Source organism: Tinamus guttatus, unplaced genomic scaffold, assembly GCF_059628265.1.
Source record: "Tinamus guttatus ecotype Peru unplaced genomic scaffold, ASM5962826v1 Tinamus_guttatus_pri_ptg000370l, whole genome shotgun sequence".
Taxonomy (NCBI): domain Eukaryota; kingdom Metazoa; phylum Chordata; class Aves; order Tinamiformes; family Tinamidae; genus Tinamus; species Tinamus guttatus.
Window position 1 is genome coordinate 2944 of NW_028288904.1, and position 21891 is coordinate 24834.

Here is a 21891-nt window from a genome sequence, read left to right on the forward strand (position 1 = left end):
GGACTGACTTTGAACCTTTCTGACGGTTTGTACCAATTTGGAACAAAGAACTATATTAGTACCCAGACAATTTTAGTCAGAAAATTAAAAATGCCCCCTGTGCAGATTCATGCCGCAACCAAATTGATGGCTATGACACAGTACAAGATTCTGGGGGGCATGAAGACATTTCGCAGACAATTAAACACCTAGTGGATGCAGGAGTTTTAAACCCACTACCACAGCTTGGAATAACCCTGTCTGGCCCATCAAAAAGAATGATGAGTCATGGAGAATGACTGTGGATTTCAGATAATTATGTCTACTCCCTATCCCCCAGTAACCATTCCCAAAGGTACCCGTGTTGCTCAACTTGTGCCTTTTTTGAGTTGTGTTCCTCACACAGAATTTAAGGAATGATGAGAAGGAGGCTTTGGCTCTACGGGTCCACCTCAAGTTTTCTGGTCGCAACCTGTATCAGCGCAGAGGCCACAAATGACATGCACCGTCTGCAACAAAGGCTATTCACCATCAACGTTGGAGATTACGGGTTTGTTGGACACTGGAGCTGATGTGACTATTATCTCTCAACATTCCTGGCCATCTTCTTGACCCATTACAAACACTGGGATGGGCATAGTAGGACTGGGGGGATCCACTCAGGGGGGGCATGTCTCTCGTACCTGTGCTGATCACCAGTCCTGAAGGGCAAGCAGCAACGATCAAACCATACATAACCTCTGCACCCCTGAACTTGTGGGGAAGAGATTGTTTAGGACAATGGGGGGTCAGGATTATGACGGATTTTTGACGGGGGCCACTGCGTTGCAGGGTGTTCGTCGACCCACACTTTCTTTAACCTGGTTAACTGACAGGCCTGTGTGGGTGGATCAGTGGCCCCTAGCAGAGGAAAAGTTGCAAGCCCTGCAAGAATTGGTGTCAAAACAGCTTGTGACTGGGCACATTGAACCCTCTCACAGTCCTTGGAATACCCCTGTATTGGTGATTAAGAAGAAATCTGGCAAATGGCGACTTTTACATGACCTATGACAGGTAAATGCTGCCATGGCCACCATGGGAGCTTTACAGCCCAGCCTTCCTGCACCCTCAATGATCCCTATGGACTGGGATATTGTGGTAATAGACCTGAAGGACTGTTTCTTTACCATTCCATTAGCACCCGAGGATAGGGAAAAATTTGCTTTTACTGTATTACCTGTAAACCATTCTGAATCAGCTAAAAGATGTCAATGGAAGGTGTTACCTCAAGGTATGAAAAATTTGCCAACAATTTGCCAATGGTTTGTTGCTCAAGCTTTATCTCCTGTTCGGGAGCAATTTCCAGACTGTTACTGTTACCATTACATGGATGACATTTTGCTTGCAGCCCTGAAAAGGGAGCAGTTGAATGATCTAGAAAAGGTAGCCAGACAATCCTTACAGCATTTTGGCTTGGTTATAGCACCAGAGAAGGTGCAAAGAACTGAGCCCTGGAAATATTTAGGGCTTACAGTGACTGCCCGACAAGTGATGCCCCAACCCATCAAACTTAGTGTTAACATTGAAATGCTTACTGATGTCCAGAAGTTGATGGGGTCGTTGAATTTGATCAGACCTTGACAAAGCTTGACTTTACTGACCAGTGCCTGCTGTTTTCAGTACTTTTGGACTTATGGTCCACAATACAACAGAGAACTGAACCCTACTTTATATTACATATTTGTAGTCATACTGCATTGCCTGTTTTTTTTTTTTTTTTCTGCTGACGGCAATGCTAGGGCTGATGCCCTTGTGTCTGCTGTGACCTTGGGTCCACTCCCTAACAAACACCAGCAGGCTTTATTATCTCATCACTTTTTTCACCAGGGCAGCTCGGCGCTGAGTCGACAATTTGGACAGCAGACGCCTGTTTTCTATGGAGTTAACCCGAGAGGCCTACAAGCATTACAATTGTGGCAAACGGATGTCACCCATATCTCTGAATTTGGGCGACTTGAGTTTGTCCATGTTTCTGTTGATACATTTTCCCACACCGCTTGTGCTACAGCCCAAGCAGGGGAGAAATCTTTAGACGTAATTCACCATTTTCAACGTGCCTTTGCAACTCTTGGCATTCCTCAAACAGTGAAAACTGACAATGGTCCTGCCTATGTTTCCAAAAAGGTGCAGAGTTTTCTAAATCAATGGGATGTTCACCACATAACTGGGATTCCCCATTCCCCTACAGGCCAAGCCATCGTTGAACGCTTGCATGGCACTCTGAAGCGCCTCGTGCAAAAACAAAAAGGGGGAATGCAGGGGGAGTCCCCACAGGCAAGATAAGACAAAGCTGTATATGTGTTTAACTTTCCTTCCCTAACAACTCTATCACCCATTTTTTTCGCATTTCTCCTCTGACTACAACAGAAAAGGTACCACAGCGGGTACCGGAGCAAGTTCATGATTTGGTTACTGGACAACGGTCTGGGCCACACAAGCTCATAACTTGGGGAAGGGGATATGCTTGTGTCTCCACAGAGAGCGGACCGCGATGGGTTCCAGCACGGTGCGTGCGACCTGCGTTGCAGTCGCTGCCCTCCTCACCCTCAGAAGTTATGGAGGAGGAGATTGGTGCCCAGCCCCTCCCCGAAGAACTGGCAGCAACATCTGCATAACCCTAGTCAACACCATCAATCAAAGCACCATATGCCTGGCTACCAGAGATCCTCGAAATCCCTTTTCTATGTGTCTGGGGGGAGTTCCAGCAGAGAAAACTGATTGGTGGCGGGTATCTGTGCGAGCTGAATACAAGGGCTTCAACTGCTGCATAATATGCTGGCAATGGATCAATGAGACCAGAGATCCAGACTCGAGGGCGGCAAAGACTACAGTTGGTCTAACTGACGGAGTATGCAAGTTGCAAGTGGATGATGGATGGGAGTGGTTAAATAAGTTGTTTGGCAACTGGGGTCTGTCTGGGTGGTTACTATCTCTAGTGAAAACAGGTTTGCTGATTTTGGTAATTATTGTAATTGTGTTATTAATGGTACCTTGCTTGATCGGTCTGCTGCAAAGGGCCCTGCAGCAAACCGTTAGTGCCATTTTTTTAGCACAAATACAAAAGGGGGGAATTGTCAGGGATTGCAGCTGGTCTGTGGAATCCCTGGCTCCCTTAGCAGAGAACGCTAACCTTGAAAAGATTAGAGTGTAGCTATGAGATAGGGAGTTCACATGGAGACATCAGAAAGTTATTAACAAGTTTAAGGAGGTTTTGGCCACAGAGCAGAAACTGGCCAAGCTAAGAATCGTCCAATCATAACTCTGTAGTCCTCACCAATAAGCAGCAGCCACAACAAGGAAAGCTCAGTATAAATAATGTACTTGAAAAACAATAAAGTGTAGCTTGCATTGCATCTACCCCAGTTGTTTGTGTTTTTGGCTGCCACGACTGCGACAAAAAACACTGTGGCATGTAGAAATAATTTCTTTTGAAAAAGACAGGATAGTGACAAATCCATCTTGTGGTTTTCATTTTCATGATTCTTCTTGGGTAATTTACAAATGGAATTTTATAAATATGCTAGCACCATTAAACTGATCTATCAGAAACAGTCATAAAATTTACATTAAAGGAAGCACAACTCTAAAACATAATTTAGAAGAAAACCAATGGCAAACCAACAGCAATGCAGATAATTATAAAAACTACCAACAGAAACATTTTCATCAGGCACGGGAAACAAAGAGAATGGGGACAGCCTATAAAGTAGTGAAATAAATTTCAAATATACACAGCAGAAAAAAACACTGTCTTTGAATAAAGAGATACATATAACTGCTTCTGCCAAACTCAGTTTGAGACTCTAGCCCAGTAGCAGACCTTTCCAAAGATTGTGTGCTTGTCGTTAAGTTCATCTGCATGACCCAACGTAAAGAAAAACTGACTGCCATTATCATGCGGTCCAGCATTTGCCATAACAAGTCCTCTGCGATTAAATCACAATCGTGAGTGGAACTCATCCTGCCAAAGAAAGACAAAAGAACATGATTTAGATGTGTAGCTTCCTTTTTTTCCATTTCTTTAGCCAATTTGATCTACATCAATACACACACACACACACACACACAAATAAGCTGTTTTTTTTCTGACAGTAATAAAAACAGTCATTTATAACTTAATGCCAGGATGATATTTAATAGCTCCTGTCCCCAGCATATTTTATTAAGACACACACTAAATTAAAAAGCACTAAACATACTATATAAATAATATAAACAAATATATGATTTAAGAAAAACTGTACTTTGTCTTTTTTAAAAGATTGTTTTTCCAAATATTGTCTAATTAGTGTTATTCATTACTTTTGTTAGAATTCTCTTTCCCCTGCCCACCCCCTCCAATAAAAAAAAAAAAAAAAGACACCTCTTGACTGCACCGTATACACTTCTTGTAAATCTATCATTCTGGTTAACTATGACATTTAGGGACAAATTTTAATTCAGGTAAAATAACTGGAAGCTCAGTAACGGCCTGCAATAGTTCAATATTGAACAAGTATCACAGTCCCAAAAAGTCCTAGAGACAGAACAAGACTGCTTTTAAGGGAACAAAAAACTGATGAGCAATAAATTAATAGCATGGTAGTATCACAACTCTGAAAACTGCTACTCTGAATGTCATTACTAATTTTAAACAGTAGTGCTACTACAGTATTGGAAATACTTGTTTTGCACTCTGCTTAGGTATCAATCCCCTCCACAAACATCAAGACGTATTACAAGCATGACTGTGAGACTACTCCACTAGTAGGTGAGATGGGAGGCCCCGAGACAGATTATGTGGCTTCATTCACCAGCTAAAGCTCTTCCCCACCAAACAAAACAAGCAGAACAAAATATACAGTGTGTGTGCCTTTACTTGTGATCTGGGGCTCCTGGCAAAGCTATAAGATGTGTTAGTATCAATAATTCAAAAGAATGTGTACACAACATTCAGGGTCCTTTAATAAATGAGATATAAATATATGTAAATAATGTACATTTCTGAGCTTGATACGTATAAACATTTACTCTTAATTCTTCCCTCTGTTTTCCTTGTGATTTTTATTAATATATAACCTTATTAACATGAACAATAACGTGAACTGCACAACAACTAGATTTAAGAACTCTGAATATAAAATACATATGCAAGAACACTGAGGCAACGTCACAGGCATTTGTGTACATAACTAATGTTATATTTCTTATATGAGTTTTGCTTTTTTGCAATCTAACTTACTGGAAGATTAACTAATGGGGAATAACCAAAAATTAACACACAAATTAAGGTAACTACCTTGAAAGGAGCTCCATAGATTGAATCTCCACCTGATCCAGTACCAGTGGGATCACTTCCTTGCACTATAAAACCAGGCACAACTCCGTGGAATATTGTGTTATTGTAATACTCTAAAAGAGGAAAAAAAAAAAAAAGAGAGAGAGAGAGAGATTAAATACATTTAGATTGTCTCACATTTATACTTCCATATAGATTAGGCAGAGATATCCAGTGACTGGAGATTCGGAAAACAAGTCCTGTAAGGGGGTTCTGCTCCTTCCACAACTCCTTCCATTGTGTTCCCTCCTCTTCTTCCCTTCCACCATTACCTGGTGTGACTGTATATCATCTGTAAGCTGCAACTGATGACATTTCTGACAAAACCTGTGGCACGTCATACAGTTCTGCTGCAAAAGGTGCTGTACATCATTGATAAGAGGATATAGATGAGTTTCTTTCCAGCTCTCTGGTATTATCACTAGAAAAATAGCCCTCATATTCACCAATTTAAAAGTAGGACTAAACCTCCTACACTTTGTCCCAGCTAAAATCTCACATGTATAATGATCCATACCCACACGCCAAGCTGCTGGCCTGTTCAAAGCCCAGCATGGGACACAGGTGCCATCACTTTCACCTGATCGTGCCCAACCTGGTCATTTTCACAGAAGAGAAGATACCACGCAGCTGTGTGTACCGCACAAGGTACCTCCTCTTGGGTCTGCACACACCAGTAAGATCTTAAGGGGAAACAGAAAGACCCAAAATTTAATCCTACTTGACAAATACTTCCTTTTAAAAAAAAAAATCTTGAGGAATGTTCTCTTTCTGGATACTATTCAGGTTTTTCTACATATAAACACCACCACTTAACAGGCTGAAAGCATAACCACAACCTCTATTTTACAAAAAGAGGCACAAAGATACCAGCATTGTACACAAAACAATTCCAGCAACTCCTGTCCCCTTCAGCAGTTACCTTCCATGCAAAGCTGAATGAATTTTTGACATGCTTTCAGGGCTTCCTTTGACCACAGCACTATATCAATATCGCCCGCTGTTGTTCGCAGCAAAACCTACACAAACGCAGACGAACAGATCGTTAGTTTTCTTGCAACTTTCTTGCATATACCCCACTGCGCTGGTACCAACCGATACGCCGCATGGCACAGCCAGTGGGCAAGGGACGGATTGCAGCTCATGGCTTCCAGGCCAAGGAACCGGCACCAGGCACATGACAGACGCGCTCGATGTTTGCACAGCGAAACAACACAGAAGGAGACTAATTACACCCAAAACGGCCAAGGATGGGTGTGAGCGGCGCGCCACGGGCCTCACCTTACCGTTGGTAGGGGGCTCCTGGATGTAGATGTTGCTCATGGTGGGGCAAGAGTCGCACCTCACCCTGCCCTGGCCACCTGCCCTCTTGGGCACTCCTACCCCACCAGCTCGGCGGGGGGGCGGTCACCACAGCTGGCACAAGCAGAGCGGGTTGAGTGTACAGGCAGGGGTGCCGTGCAGCCAGTGGCGTCTGCTCCGCCTCGGCAGTGCCTGTGGCCTCTCGGACATCTCTTGCCCCGCTCCCTCACTGCCACCCGGTGCCCAGCGATCCCAAGGCCTCCCTCGCAAGTGTCACACCCCTGTGGTGCGCGCACTCGGGGCCTTCCAGCGCAGCAGCCTCACGTTCCATGGCACTGCTGGGTGAGGCTGCGGCAGGAACCTGTGCACGGTGTCTTCCCCTAACAGCATGGGTGCTGTGGGCAGGGACACGGGCTCGGGCTTAGAAAGCTGGTGTCCTAGAGTGGCTTTAGCCCTGTGGCCAGCAGAGACAGGAGCCTTTGGGGCTGTCGGGTTTGGGGGGGGGGGGTGAAGTCGTGGCTTCCATTACAAATAGACTTGGCTGATTAAAATGGGCCCGTTTCTCTGGTTTCTGTGAGTTTCTGTCTTCTCCTGAGTCTCGTTTTGCTCTGGCTGGCTGTTAACAGTTAGCTGTGAGCTTATGGAAGTGTGCGAAGGGTCTGCTTTGCCCCAAACTTGCACTGGTCTGGCTCTCCAAGACTAGATATCCCTTGTCCTTTCCTTTATTCACTTAATTCTTCATCTCCCTTCCTGCAACCATTAATTCTATATATGTTGGTGGTTTGCCTGAGTTCAAGATGGATTTGTTTAGCCTGATTATTTTTTAATTAGTTTTTCCATCATTTTTTTTTTCCTCCAGGAACGATTATTTCTCTCTCTTTTCATTGCCCTCTTGGACAGTTCTTGCAATTGAAATATTCGTCAGCTCAGAGCTGCCAGATGTTGTCCCTCAGCATGCGCACCCTGCAAGAACTTAAATCACGTTTGTGGTGTGCAGCTGTGGACCACAGGAACAGCCTGGTGACTGTTAACGTGTCCATTCTGTAACAAAACTAACGCATAAGTTTTCAGAGAAGTGAAATTATTATTAAAGTTTAAGATTGGGAAAAAAATCAATTGAGGATTTGTCAATAAGTTATATGAAGCTGAATGATCCATACCAGTTTATACTGCCCAAACTTGTGTCAGTCTTCCTGGTGACAGTGTGAAGTCTTGGTGATCCCAGTGTCCTGAAAGGAATGGTCCTTCCCATTTGAGAATTGACATTGTCAAGTCAGCTTAAAAAAAAAAAAAAAACTTTAAGGGTTCTCAACACCTATTTGATGGCATTTTCTCTTTCAGGTGGAAATAAGGATAACATCAGAGCAGGATGCAAGAAATGTGGCTACTGTAACGCTATAATAAGCAATATGAAGATGCATCTAATACAGAACTTTCTGATACAAGAACTATTGCTTTCAAAAACCCTCAAGTTCTTCTGTGAAAACAATATGCTACTGTATTCATATACACTTCATTTGCATGCAATTAAAGACCATGCTTTAAATTCAGAGTTTCTTGATACCTAACTTAGTATCTTCTGCTGCTTTGGAGTCTCTGCCAAATTTAAACCATTAAACTTAGACCATTAAAAAAGTAGAACACAAAATTTGGACAAAGTCTTTAAATTTACATAAATATGAAGGGAGGCCATAAAACACCATTAAATGGGATACCTTTGCACAGCCTATAATAATTCTTCAATACTTTTTCAAAGTAAACCTTCGCACTCCCTCATTCCTACATCACAGTCTCACCTTTCCACCAACCAGACTGAGTAAGTGTAAAATGTGTGTTCCCTTGCTATTGGTGTCACTTGGTAATTTGTAACTTTTCTTCCTAATACTTGTTTGTTCAACTGGTCGTAAATTTCTCTGAGTGGATCCCCAAAGAGATATCGTTTTAGATGTTAGCAGCACGAGCAGTGAAGACAGTGAAGAAGAGCTACAAAGATTGCAAGCTCTACATGAAAAAAAGAGTATGTCCGTGTTTTGTTTGTGTTTTTTCTTTTTTTCTTTAAAGAGAATAACAGTCACATAATGGTCTCCTGAATAACTGAAATAATTGTTTTTTCCTTTTTGAGAATTATTATTAGTTCTTTTGATCAGTGCTTTAAAAGAAGGATTTTACTTCATATATTCAGACTTAAGAGATTTGATACATCTAAGTCTTTTTTATTATAATTAACTTCTGTAGGAAATTATTAATATACCCATTTGGAATGTCTCAAAAGGAGCTTTTAAATACAGAAGATTGTAAGACTGGTAATAAGCAGCTGCTTAGAAGAAAATAGGTAACAACATTCTTCCTATCTGAACCTGAATGCCTCTTACATTGAGTTTGTATTGGTAACTGTGTTCCTATGGGCTTTGAAACAAGCATACAATTGTAACTGCAAAAGTGATCTCTAGCCTTTATAAGCTAGGGTTTTTCTGGAGGCTGGAAAGAGGAAGAAGGGTGGCAGGTTTGTTTAGAGGACAGTTCATGGCAGAAGCTTGACTTCTAGTCACCTTCAACTGGCAAATTCACAGTTCTGGACAGAAGGCACTATTTATTATCTCTTCCATCCCACTTAAACATCTCCTTTGCTAAACACCATTGCTAAGCAGAAGAATCAGTTCTGGGATAGAAAATCCTGCAATTAATTAATTTTTAAAGCAACTCATAAAAATGAGTTGTTGAAGCAATGTTATTTCACAGACATCCATAAACTTATAAAGGTAATTGACAAGAAAGTCTGTAATGGTAGAAGATTTAGCTGTGTCTTCTTTATACACTTGCTATCTAACTGTCCCTCCATAACATAATTCAGAGTCAGGTTTGAGGTAGCTAAACATGTCTTTTCCATGAAAGTACAGATAATATTTAGTGCTTATGAAACTCAGAAGTATTTGAATATTGTTTTTACATCATTAGTTCAGTCTCTGAAAGTTTTCTTTTTCATTATAGAATTCATTCAATCTCAAAGTATGGTCTTGATAAAAGGACTATTTGTGGTGTTTTTGCAGGCATTTCTCTTTAGTCATAATTGCATCTTTACATAACAGTAGGAGTTTTCTAGCTGTCCCTTCCTTTAGTATTTCTTTAGTATTTCTCTTCTATATTTAGGTTTTATTCAAATGCACGTGAAAGGTGGGGATAGGCCAGAATAGGAGTGACATTTATAACAATTTTTGTAGACAGTATAGTGACAGTAAATTGAAGCTTATCCTATTTATGGCTTAAATAATTGCTATTTGCATGTGAAATGAGGTTGCGTGTGAGTAATTCAGGTAAGCCTGAGGGAACATGCATTTTTATTATTCAGTACATTCTAGTTACGTGACCTGTTTTCAGACTTCTGCAAATCTTAAGAATAAAGAGTAATGGATATGGAAACCTGAAGTTGATGTAAATGTGAAGGTAAAGTCCCAGATTTTGCTACATTTTACAGGAATTTCCTCGTTCTCAATTTTTAAACAAAAGTCCTTGGAACTTTTGTAAGTGGTATAACAAGTTCTGGTCTGCAAAATATTTCTGAATTAATTAACAAGAGAAGGAAAAGAAAAGCTTTTATCAAGAATTTTATGCTAATTTTATGCTGTTGCTGAAACCATTCTTTTAATGCTAATCTTAATTCAGAACTGAAATATTTTGTAAACTGTAACTTTTTCCACAGATTTAAATGAGGAAGAAAGAAAGAAACAGAAAAAAAAAGAGCAAAGAAAAAATGAAATTAAAGAGAGCAAGGAAAAGGTAACTCACATACCTAATTTAATTTGAAAACAGAGGTTTAGAAGTATTCCACATTAGAATTTCCTTTTTTCTTCCAGAGAACGTTGTTTCTTTTGATCCAGTGCATTTTGCCAAGTACCTCTTTGGTCTGAAAATCTTCCTGTTTTCCAGTGAGAATCTGCCCACTTTTTTGAATAGTGGTAACATACCACCTTTCCAGTATATAAAATACTGTTAGGACCACAAAAGTTTTGCAAATCTAGCAAGTCAGGGAAGTAGTGAAGGCCTGCAGTTCTGAAATAGCAGTGTTCCCATGCTGAGGGACCCCAGGATGTGGTGGAAAAATTAGAACAAGTCAGCCGAGCTTTTTGGTGGCAGCCCTGAGATCCCAAGCTCAGTCACATGGAGAGGCTACTCTGGAGTTAAGCAACCATGAGATGCTTCATTGCCCCCTTCGTCCCTTGTTGACTGACCTATAACTGTCAGTAGGATATTTTTTTCCGATTTACTTAAAATGTGCTGAGTTTTAACACTCCTGTTGCTTAGAAGCCAAAAAAAAATGTGTTTCTCCGTTTTCAAAAGAGAATGTCATAATACACAAATTTACTGATCCTGAATTTTGTTGTGCTGACTGATTTTTAGATGAGACTATTGGCTGTCAGGACTATGGATGAGATAATCTCCTAGGAACTACATCGAGAGCCAGGAAATGTGTAATTTCTCTGGATGTCACAATAACACATTCTTCAGAAACAAAATAAGTGTAAAGAAACAGGATTTAACACGGGTGATACTGGTATTTTTCCCCTTCCTTATTTACATAGTGTAACTATAACCTATACTTATAAAGGCAGTATAGAGGAGTCAGACTGCTCGCTGCAGTCTTTACATGCAAGTAATAATTGATCTTGTAAACAATACTATAAAACTACACTGCCGAATAAAATAAGCAGGACTTTCCTTTTATTGTCATCTTAATTCTTGTTTGTATATAATCTCTTCACTCATTGCTCTTTAAGACAAATGTTATCAGCTGCAAGCTTGTCATACCTGTTTCTCTTAACTATTTTTATATGAGAAATATATTAAGATTAGTCTGAAGGCATTACTTGTAGTGTTTTTATTGTCGTGCTTTCACTCTGTTTTCTTGAGGTCTCTAGTCTGAGCAATTTAATTAAGGTTGAAAAACATGCAACTCACCTATTTCGTTGTGAATTACTCAATATTATAAACATACTGCTTTTCTGCCAAGATCATCTAATAAGAAAAATCATTGTTCAGATGAATATAGACAGAGATGGTTACAAGATTTCCAGTGGATATGGATACTACTGTGTGAATTTTATACCAAATTAAACTTGTGATATTATATAGATATTGGTTCATTTTTCTTCCTCTGATTGTCAGTCTGTATTTTTTTTCCAATAGATCTTCCTCATCAAGTACATCTGAAGAGGATAAGCCAAAATCAGAAAAACAAAAATCACAAAAAAGAAAAGAAAAAAAGAAAAGAAGAATAAATCTAAGAAAGGAAAACATCACAAAAAGGAGAAAAAGAAAAGAAAAAAGGAAAAAAGTTCATCATCTGATAGTTCAAACTGTTCTAGTAGTGACTGAGCTGCTGGCCTGATTTAGCTTCCAATTCCATAGAGACTAGAATGCTTTTCCTTTGAAATTAAAACAACGGCATTGCAAAGCATAAATAGGATTTAAGTGATACATATATATATGTTTTGAAGAAATCTATTTGCAAGTATCAGTGTTTCAGATTATTAAATGGATGATTTGGAAAAAAGTCTACTCTTCCAAATTTATTACTACCCAACTAGGCACGTTGGACTTGTTTTTAACTCTCAGTTCAGTTTTGATTTACATGTACCTTGAATCCTTTATACTAGGATATGGCAAACTTCAGTTTGCAAGTAATTGTGTAGAAAAGTTCAGTCTTAAGTATGCTTCTCATTGAAACTGTTAAATGAAATTTGCAAATTTAAATAATGCTTCCTGTTCTTTTATTCTTTAAATAAATATTTTTCATAACACTTTCTACCTATATATGATATGCAATAAGTGCAAATGAGAAATAGTATGGGGAGTTGGGAAAAAAAGGAACAAGAGATAAGGACCTGTTGGAGATTGCTTCTTCAAAATCTTCTAAAAGTAATCTAATAATAAATTTTGAACTATACAAATGCATGTTCTTTTGGCAGGATCTCTGTGAGCAAGCTGGAAATAAGCAAGAGCAAACAGAACCTATGGATCCTTCACAGTCCTTTTGTTCTGTCTAGGTTCTGTTCTTGTGCAGTTACTGCTGCTGCATCTTTGTAAGACAGATATAAAATGCCACTTCTTAACACTAGAAACCTATGCAACAAGATTGGTTACAATAATTTCAGTGCTGTATTAATATAGTATGTGGTGATTAAAGCCCACACAAATCTAAACAGAGCAAACTCAAGATTGACACTTGACAAGAATCTTGAAGTGTTGCATTCATTCTAAAACCCCCACACTGAAACTTTTTTTTCCACTTGTGTAAATGGAACAGTTGTACTGTTCAAGTTGTTAACAAAATTTGCTATGGGGGAGTTAGTGTTTATAAGAACTAGATGCTACAATCTTATACCAGGATAGGGTACAGATTCAAAAAGTCTGCTCAATTCAAAGGTGTGATCCTATTTTTGGGATGCTTAAAGCTCAAAGTGCCTGTATTTACAGTTTCCTAAGAATTCCCTTCATGGCTGTGGTTTAGTTTTTTCACTTTGGCATGGAACTGCTTCCACCTGAGCAGCTGGCAAAGGATTGGGGGGGGGGGGGGGGGGGGAGTAACACCTAAGCCTTCCTGAGCAAAACTATCCATACAAAGGTGGGAGCAAAATCTGCTTTTAGTCCACTTTCCATGAGAATTGTCCTAACATAATAATAAAAATCAGCATTATAGTCAGCTTAAGTGGAATTTTTGTTGTAAATTGCTAAAATATTATTAAGAGTTTATTATTTGAGAACACTTTAAAATAGCCTGGAAACTGTATTTCACAACAAGCCTAGAAGTCAGAAAATTCATATGAAATGAATGGAACCTAAACCAAAGCCACTGAGAAGTATATGCCTTAAATGTAATTTTCTAGGAAACTAAAAGTTCTCAGAATTTTTCTCTTGCAGAATTTTATGTGAATAACTTCTGACCATTTTAAGAATCAATCTCAGTATCTCCCTGCTTAATAAGAACATTTTTAACTTTTTTTTTTCTTCAATATCAGTGTCAGGAGAAAGAAAAAAAACCAAACAGATACAAGAGAAGAAACTTGGAAATGACTTTAATACCTTGCTTGGGATAGATTACTCTTCCTCCCATATTCTGCCCTCTTCTGGCAAAATTGCTGTCAATGCCAGCAAAACCTCCTGTTTCTCATTTTTATTTCTACTTCCTCTAAACAAAATATTGTTATGTTTGGGAATCAACCTCTAGCATTTTGGTCTTTCTCTCTTTAAAGTCTTTAGGTGGATGAGGAAGCTCAGGAATATATTTTTATAAGTAATCAAATTCTATTTTTCCATTATAAATAACAGAAGGAGAAACAATCTAAATAATCTACATGCCATAATTGAAACAGCTGTGTAAAAGCTTCAGTTATACAAAACCCAAGCCATTATGTTTTTCACACAGAAGCATATATGTTTTCATTTCTGCAATTAGAGTATCTTGCTATATGAAAAGTGACCGTGTGACCTAAAACACCAATGTTAAGTTTTGCAAACATTATGGTTGTTTACAAATTAAATAGTGTAAAGAAAGCAGTGACACATCAACAATAAGTGGGGTGACACCAGCTCATTAACATATGCCTGGGCCAGAAGTCAAATTGGAAGGATTGAGAGCTATCATGATAAAAGGCTAGTATTAAAAATGAAGACCATAAAACAGGATGGAATTATATTTATATTTACATTTACTTGCACACATACACATACAGATATATATATATATGCATATATATGTGTGCATATATAAACATGCTAAACAAAAAATATGCACACATATACATATAACTATATACACACAAATATATAAATACACACATGTGTGTGCACATGTATGTGAATATAAAATGTATATACATCTTTTTTTTTCTTAAATCATCCAAACAAAGTATCAGATTTTAGGACATAAAATTAGATTGAACACCAGAAATCTGTTCTCTTATCAAATCAGACAAACTCTCTCTCTCTGAAAACAAGGTTTGGGAAATAGTGCCTTAGTGACTGGACTGAACAACTCAACTCCTGTTTCACGCTATTTCAGTTTTGGGGCTCAACATATTTTATTTGGCACCTAAATAGCTATTTACAGTATTATAGATGTTTTATTATATATATAGATGTTCTATTAACAAATCAATCTGGTTATAAAAGCCATTTTATAATTGAGAATTGATAAATGCTTGTGTTTTCTCAAACATCTGAGTGAGTAACTCCAGACTGGTAACAGAAGAGTCAGGAGATGATTCCCCATCTGTCTCTTCTCCGTCTCACCATTCCCTAATATGTAGGTGGGATTCCACCATTCTGCATATTCCAGGCGCCTGAATACAACCCCTTGTGTATTAGCACCTCATTCTTCATGATTTTCTAATAGCAATAATTGGTATCCTATGGGGACATTTAGCTGAGCACAGATGTCTCACATATTATGGTTCTAGTTATAGTGAAAAGCATATCAGTAATTTAAAATTGTTTTAGAGCTGTTTTATGCCAATACACCTTTGATGCACACTGCTTCAAAAGCACCTACACATTTTATGCATTTAAATATGAATAATTATGCAAGATATATCTGGAATATACATTATAAATTATAATGTGGAAGGATTTAGGAACAATTGTACCTGCACTAGCATAGTGCTACTTTTACAAATACCTGCCAGGTTATACGACAAACATGTTGTACATATAATTTCCTTGTCAATATTTGTAGAACACCACCAGAAACTTCTAAATTGTTTAAGTGTTTATCTCCTGCTGACTGCTGTTTACTTCTGACACACTAAGTGAAAGCATTATTTCCTTAAAATCTTTGTGAAGTCTTGTCAAAGCCTCACAGCTTTTTCTCTTTTTTTTTCCCTCTACTCTAAGCTCCTACTATATATCCACTTAAATAATTCAAAGCCTTGATACTTTTATGTTCATGATGCTTTAGGTAGATGAAGAAGCCAGTGTCTCATTACATGTTGAGCTTTCATTGCTGGAGTAATAACAGGTTAATATCAGCGTTTAAGCGAACATGCTGTGGCTGCTCAACAGAAAAGTTCTGTTAAGCTTGTGTCCTCTAATATTGTTTTCATGTCTTAATTTTCATTTAGTTCCTTGTATTCATTCCTGAGATTTTTTTTTTTTCATGTCTGGATAGAAACTGCATTGCATCAATGAAATTTTGCACTATATAGTAAGTGTATCTTACAGTAGCTCTAGCATTAGCACAAATAGTCAAGACAGCTCTTCAGACTCCTATTTCCTTTAATTTATGGTTAAATATGTATCTCACATTGGAAAAATAATGTTTTTATACTGTATCTTGTTCCAATTATGTCTGCCCTGGATTGAATAGCTAGGTAATATGACTTACTAATAAAAGAGATAAGAGTTAGTAGTCTGCCTTTCACAGCAACCTGTATAACTGTTTTATTGCCTTTTTCATTACACTTGTATTTTTCTTCTGTTCTGAAAGCTTCACAGGGGACATAAGCAACAACTTTTTGGACAGGCATTTTGTATGATGTGAACTATCTGTGAAAAGAAAAAAGGTACTACAGGTGAATAGCATTTTTAAATGATTTGGTTTTGCACTGAAAGCAGGAGCTGCATAAAGTTTTAATAAAAAAAAAAGGTTTACAGAAATTGGCATACCTGGTGCTGGTGAGATATACTTCTTGTTCCTTACCCTGCATAAGAGTTACAGTGCTTTTATCCTATTACATTTTGAACTAAAATTTTCAAACTCCAGATCCTTTAAGAAGGATTTAGAGAGCAAGTACTGTCTTCCCTAGTGTTTTCTCTAAATTGCTTGTTTCTGTGCATTCAAGCATTTCTCAGTATATATTTTTTTAAATATTTGGAGAACAAATAGGAGAATGGTTTGTAAATCATCTCAAAGTGATTTATTTTTCACACTGATGTGAACACCTGAAAATGTATCCAACAATGCCCTATTCCATTAAAGTAAAATGTAGTAATATAATTAACAAATCCCTCTTAGACCTACATGATCTAGAAGGCAACACAAAAACTTTGTTTTCTCTTGATATTTAATGAATGATAATCTGCATTCCTAAATAAGCAAATTTATCCCTTAACAGCTCTTCCATTCAGATACTTACCAGGCTTTGGTTCATGGCCACTATCTTTTAAAAGATAACTGGAGGACATTCCATTAGCTCTTGATCAACAACATTCCTTAAGCAGCCCTAAAGCTTGAGAGTTAAAGCATGTGTCCATTAGGATTAGGAGATGATATTATATATACAAGGGGCTTGAGAGGAGACAAAAACTTGATTACTACAAAAAGACTTCAAAATGAGCAAAGACTCAAATATTAGTACTGTTTAGTCCAGGAAGAAAATACGCAATAAAAGTTTGCAGAATAATAAAAGGTAAAAAGATGTGCATATTACTGTATAACAAAACAGTAAGAGCAGAAAGGTTTTACTACCTTTAAAGACAATTTATAAATCTGTTTCCATCTCAGGATGTGCTAAAATTGCGGAACTCACTGCCATGAGGCATGATTGAGGTCAAGAGCTTTGCATAATTAATTAAAATGTTGCACATTTCTCTGATTAATGTGTGCTCCATTGCAATAGACACAATAATACAGAGATATGATCTGTCACATAAATTGGCATTTAACTTCCATGTGGTGGTGTGTGGGCAAGTACTGTACTGAGGCCTACTGTTTAATCTCCGAAAAATTCTTTGAAAACAGTTGTTAAAACAGACCTCAGACTCATCTGATACGGCCATTTCAGTGTATGCACCAATATAACAATATTTTAATGAATTAATGTGGTATGCTTTTGTGCAAATTGTATAAAGACTCTCTCCTCTCCCCTTTCTTCTTTCTAGTCATATTGCTGCAGATACAGCCTTGGTTCATACACTAATGTCAGTTTTTTAGCATTAACACCTACATAATTAATAATAAAAAAGTCTGACTTTTAAACTTACAGTGGACTAAAAATAATTGGTTAATTGCAATTACAAATTATATTCACAGACACTATTGGCATTTTTTAATAGCCATTAGATAACAGATATTCATTTTGTGAAGTTTTCACAGTTGCAAAACCTCTTGTATCTCTGAGGATGGAGCTACAGAGCAAGTCTATCAGTTTGTAGATCTCATTTCAATTTTATGAAAATGTACCAGTGCTGCCATCTTTTGGACATCGTTTAATTAGAAACTAGAACCTGGTTAAGTCACTTTAATGTGAAGATTGTTCATGAGGGATGTGAGGAAAAAGTATTAATCAAAGAATTAATTTAGAAAAAACCCTGCTATAGTCTTTCATTTCATGCTTCTTAAATATGCATTTTTGCTTGCAAGCACTCACTCTTTCATGACTGTGGAAGGATCTAATGTGCTGGATGCAGTGCATGTTCTTTGAAAAATAACTTGTGACCTGAAAAACTTAAAAAACATTGCAGTTACCTTTTTTTTTCTGTGCTATATAAAGAATATTAACAGTACTTGCAGCTATATGCTCTGTTAGTATTTAGTCATGCATTCTTCAGATGGAACTCATTTTGCATAAGGAAACCCACCATTTCCATGAGGGCATTTTAGATGCATTTGTTCTCATAGTATTTGAAGTATTTATTCGGGGGCAGATTATTTTAAAATATATTCATACTCTGGGAGACTGAAAGATGAACAGGTCAGTATGACTTGGAAAAAAAATTAATCTGCTAGACCTGAATGAAAAGAAAAGAATCCTTCCAGGGAAATGCTGAGTGCTCAGTTACATGATTTCCTAAAACTGAAATGGCGAGGCTCTGACCCAGACTTCAACCTCCCTGGGCTCCGGGACAGTGAATTACATGGGGATTTCTCCAACTTGTGTCACTGCACAGAGCAAAGTCTGGTCTAGTCAATGCCTCACAGCTTGGATCTTTTGGATTGTCTGTGACCCACTCAATGTCGGCTGGCATGAAAATACTTTTTTTTTAATTAATTTCAGTTTGTTGTTTTGTAATCTTGTAAAATAGTGTAACTAAAATAGAAGAGAGTAAAATGTTTCAGTAGTATACATAGTGCTTCTAGACTGCTTTGCAGGGTGCTATAAATAGTGGTATCAGCTTTTTATTCACAGTATTGCAATTTATGGTAGATGATTCATCTGGCATGTATGTATGTAGAGTTTAGGGTGATGCTCTGTATTGATTGATTTTTATGGCTGATCTCATGTTGTATTTCTTATCTGTTCTCCCCCATTGCTCTGGATGGGCTCGGGATTTGGCAATAATCACGCCAGAACGAGGTGACTACATCAAGCATTTATTCAGCTGAAAGCACATAAGCAAAGTATGGATAACTACTCACGAGGGGATACCTGCCAGCGGGATACTGGACCCAAACATCCTCTCAAGCTGGCAGATCAGAGAGAGAGAGTTGCTGACCGGCTCCCACGGAGACAGCGTAGGCCTCAGAGTTAGGAGTTTCTTCTCCCCCCCCTGCCCCCCCCCCCCTCTCCGCACTGTCCACTTTTATGCCCGGTGCATCCTGGCATATAGGGTCAGTATGACCCAGGAGGCAGGCCGGGGGGTGGACAAACTCCGCCTTCAGTTGCGCAACTCTCCCCTCTGGGTGCTCAGGCGCGCATACCAGTCAAGGGTCTCAGCCCTCAATTCGAGGGTCCTGCCTTCCTCCTCTTCTTCCTCATTTCTGGGTGTTTGGTCTCCAAAGCTAGTTTGGAGGATGTCTGCGGTTAAGTTGGCTACAAGCCCGGCCAAGCAGCCGGCTTCAACAGGTTTCCAGGGGTTGCTGCCTGTGAATCGGGCTGAGCAGCTGCATCTGTGCTCCTTATCACTCAGCCTAGGCAGGCAAACATCTCAAGGTCTGGCCTCTGCTTCTCACTGGAAATTTTTATGACTCTACAGATCACAGAAATTTCCATCTCCAATACACCCGTTAGCCAGTAACACCTGCAACATGCTTCTAGCTGTGCAGCCAGGGAAATCTATTCCAATCCATCCCAATCTCTACTCATGTCATTCCCAACACCCCATTTTCCTTAGCAATACTCTCTCAACCATATGCATTTTAATCCACTGATTATTAGGAAATAGTGATTAGAGATGAGGGGCAGGGATGCTGCTTTCCTAATGCTGCTCGTCCTTTGGAACAGCACAGCCAAAGTGTGCATGGTGCTGCTTGGCCTACCTTGGGACAGGAAAACAGCATGTGTCCCTAGGTGCAAGGCTGGACAGTTAGAACAGAGGTCCCTCATGCCAGTCTAGGTAGTTACTTGGCCCCCACTTGGACAGTTACTTGGCCCCACTTAGCCTCTTGGGAGCTAAGCACCTTCTTATGGTCTGGCCAGCTGAAAATGTGGCTCTTTCAGCTGGCTCCTTCACTTGTCACAAGCACACGGCACCATGGTCCCTCACTGCATCTGTGCTCTCGTTCTCTCCTACTCACGTATCGTGCAGGCCGAAGCTAACCTGACTTTCTGGGTGATAACGGTTGCCTTTTCATCTTTCTGGATGCCTTTATATGGTCCGATAGCATTTGTTTGGGTCTTTTCTGAATTTGGATGTTGAAAGATACAAGTCAGCCTTTTTGTTAGTCTATAAAAAAAGCAATAGTTAAAACAATTGCCATATCACCTTTTCCAGCGTCCTTTCTAAGACACGATCTGTAGGATAAATGTTTTTTTATGTGCTACACAATGGATGAATATTGTTTTTATAGCATTTTGGTTGTGATGTAGGAACTCCCACATTTCTTTTCACCACTTAGGATGTAAGTGATGTCTATAGGCTGTACCATGGGCATAGGACAAAGAGGTTGCTGTGGTAACTGACACCAGTGTTCAAACAGGTTACAGAGCTCTTGGAAACAAGCAAAGCACGCTCAAGTGCTCTTCTTATTTACATGCCTGTATTATTTTAATGGATAGAGAGTAAAATATTATTTGGGGAGTAAGATCTCAATAGTACATTGGCAAATTACATATACAGTTCTATATGCACTGAACAGGAGGCATTCATCCACACTGAAATCTGGATCACAAAGACTTTGCTATGGTGTATTACTTATGCATCTATTCATTACAGCAGGTTTTACAGTCAGTGTGTTTGTCATTGCCCTAGATACTCTTGTAAAAGGGAATTCAGAATGTATTTCAATCATTTAAACTACACTTCCAGTATCAATAGTGAATATAAACACCGTATGGTATGGATTTACACAAAGGCTTGTGCCTGATCAATAATAAAAATATTTGTAACAATGAGCAGGGAAATTGTCAGCCACTGCAGGCACATGTATTGGGCTAAGTAATGCTGATGCTGACAGGCTTGTACAATAAAGGTCCTGTTGCTCACTGTAGCAAGCTGAACATCGGAAGTCACACACACTCACACTCATACATTCACACTCCCCCCCTCTCATGCACATATATATATATGTGTGTGTGTGGTCTGGAATGTCACATGCAAGCCAGAACACCTCTAACTTGGCAAGGATGCATGTATCAAATACCCATTCTACATACTGGATGGGGTAAGATACCAGCTTCATCAATAGGTTTTGCTGCCGATCAGGTCACAACATTTTTTTATGGCATTTTGTGAGTCTCTGCCCCTGGAGAATGTCTCAATTCCCTATAGCCAACAGGGACCAACTGAGAAAAACAGATTTTTGAATTCTGCATACCATTTTTGCATTTTACATGATAAGATTAGAAAAAAAGACATATTCTGTCAATCTAACTAGAAACAAAGAAACACTTGATTTAAATTAAAAAAAGCTTTTATTAACAATGTAAAATGTTTAATATCTTACAATCTGAGCTAAATCTGGCATGCCCTGTAAGAGTTAATAGTAATACACAGACACCATGCTTTAAATTCTATTGGAAACAAAATGAGTTAGTGGTGTGTTGTACAGTGTAGGGTAGCTTTATTTTACTACACCTGCTTTTAATAAAGTACTTCTTCTTCCAAAAGGCTGGAGAGATACCATTGGCTTAAAAGGAAATTTATTATTTCTATGCATTTTACAGTATGTAGATATGTGATTTCTCTGTATTTACAAGATTTAAATACTTTTATATATGGTTTATGTATCATAAATTTAGATATTTTTCTACAAAGCTTTTATATTGAGATAGATAGTGGAAGACTAAATATGAATGAGACTACAAAAACAATGGTAGATTTTGTGCAAATTCCATTACAATATTGTCTAAATGTTTTAGAATTTCAATACTTTTGCTCTTAAA

The 21891-nt window shown here is 38.5% G+C and overlaps 1 protein-coding gene across 1 annotated transcript; it reads right to left on the reverse strand.

Annotated features, from left to right (window-relative positions):
* Positions 1-3808: 3808 nt before the first annotated feature.
* LOC104570825 (spliceosome-associated protein CWC27 homolog) lies at positions 3809-6658 on the reverse strand. Its single transcript, XM_010217875.2, is given in 4 exon segments — positions 3809-3979; positions 5297-5409; positions 6258-6354; positions 6617-6658. Coding segments are annotated over 4 exon segments (423 nt in total).
* Between the last annotated feature and the right edge of the window lie 15233 nt (positions 6659-21891).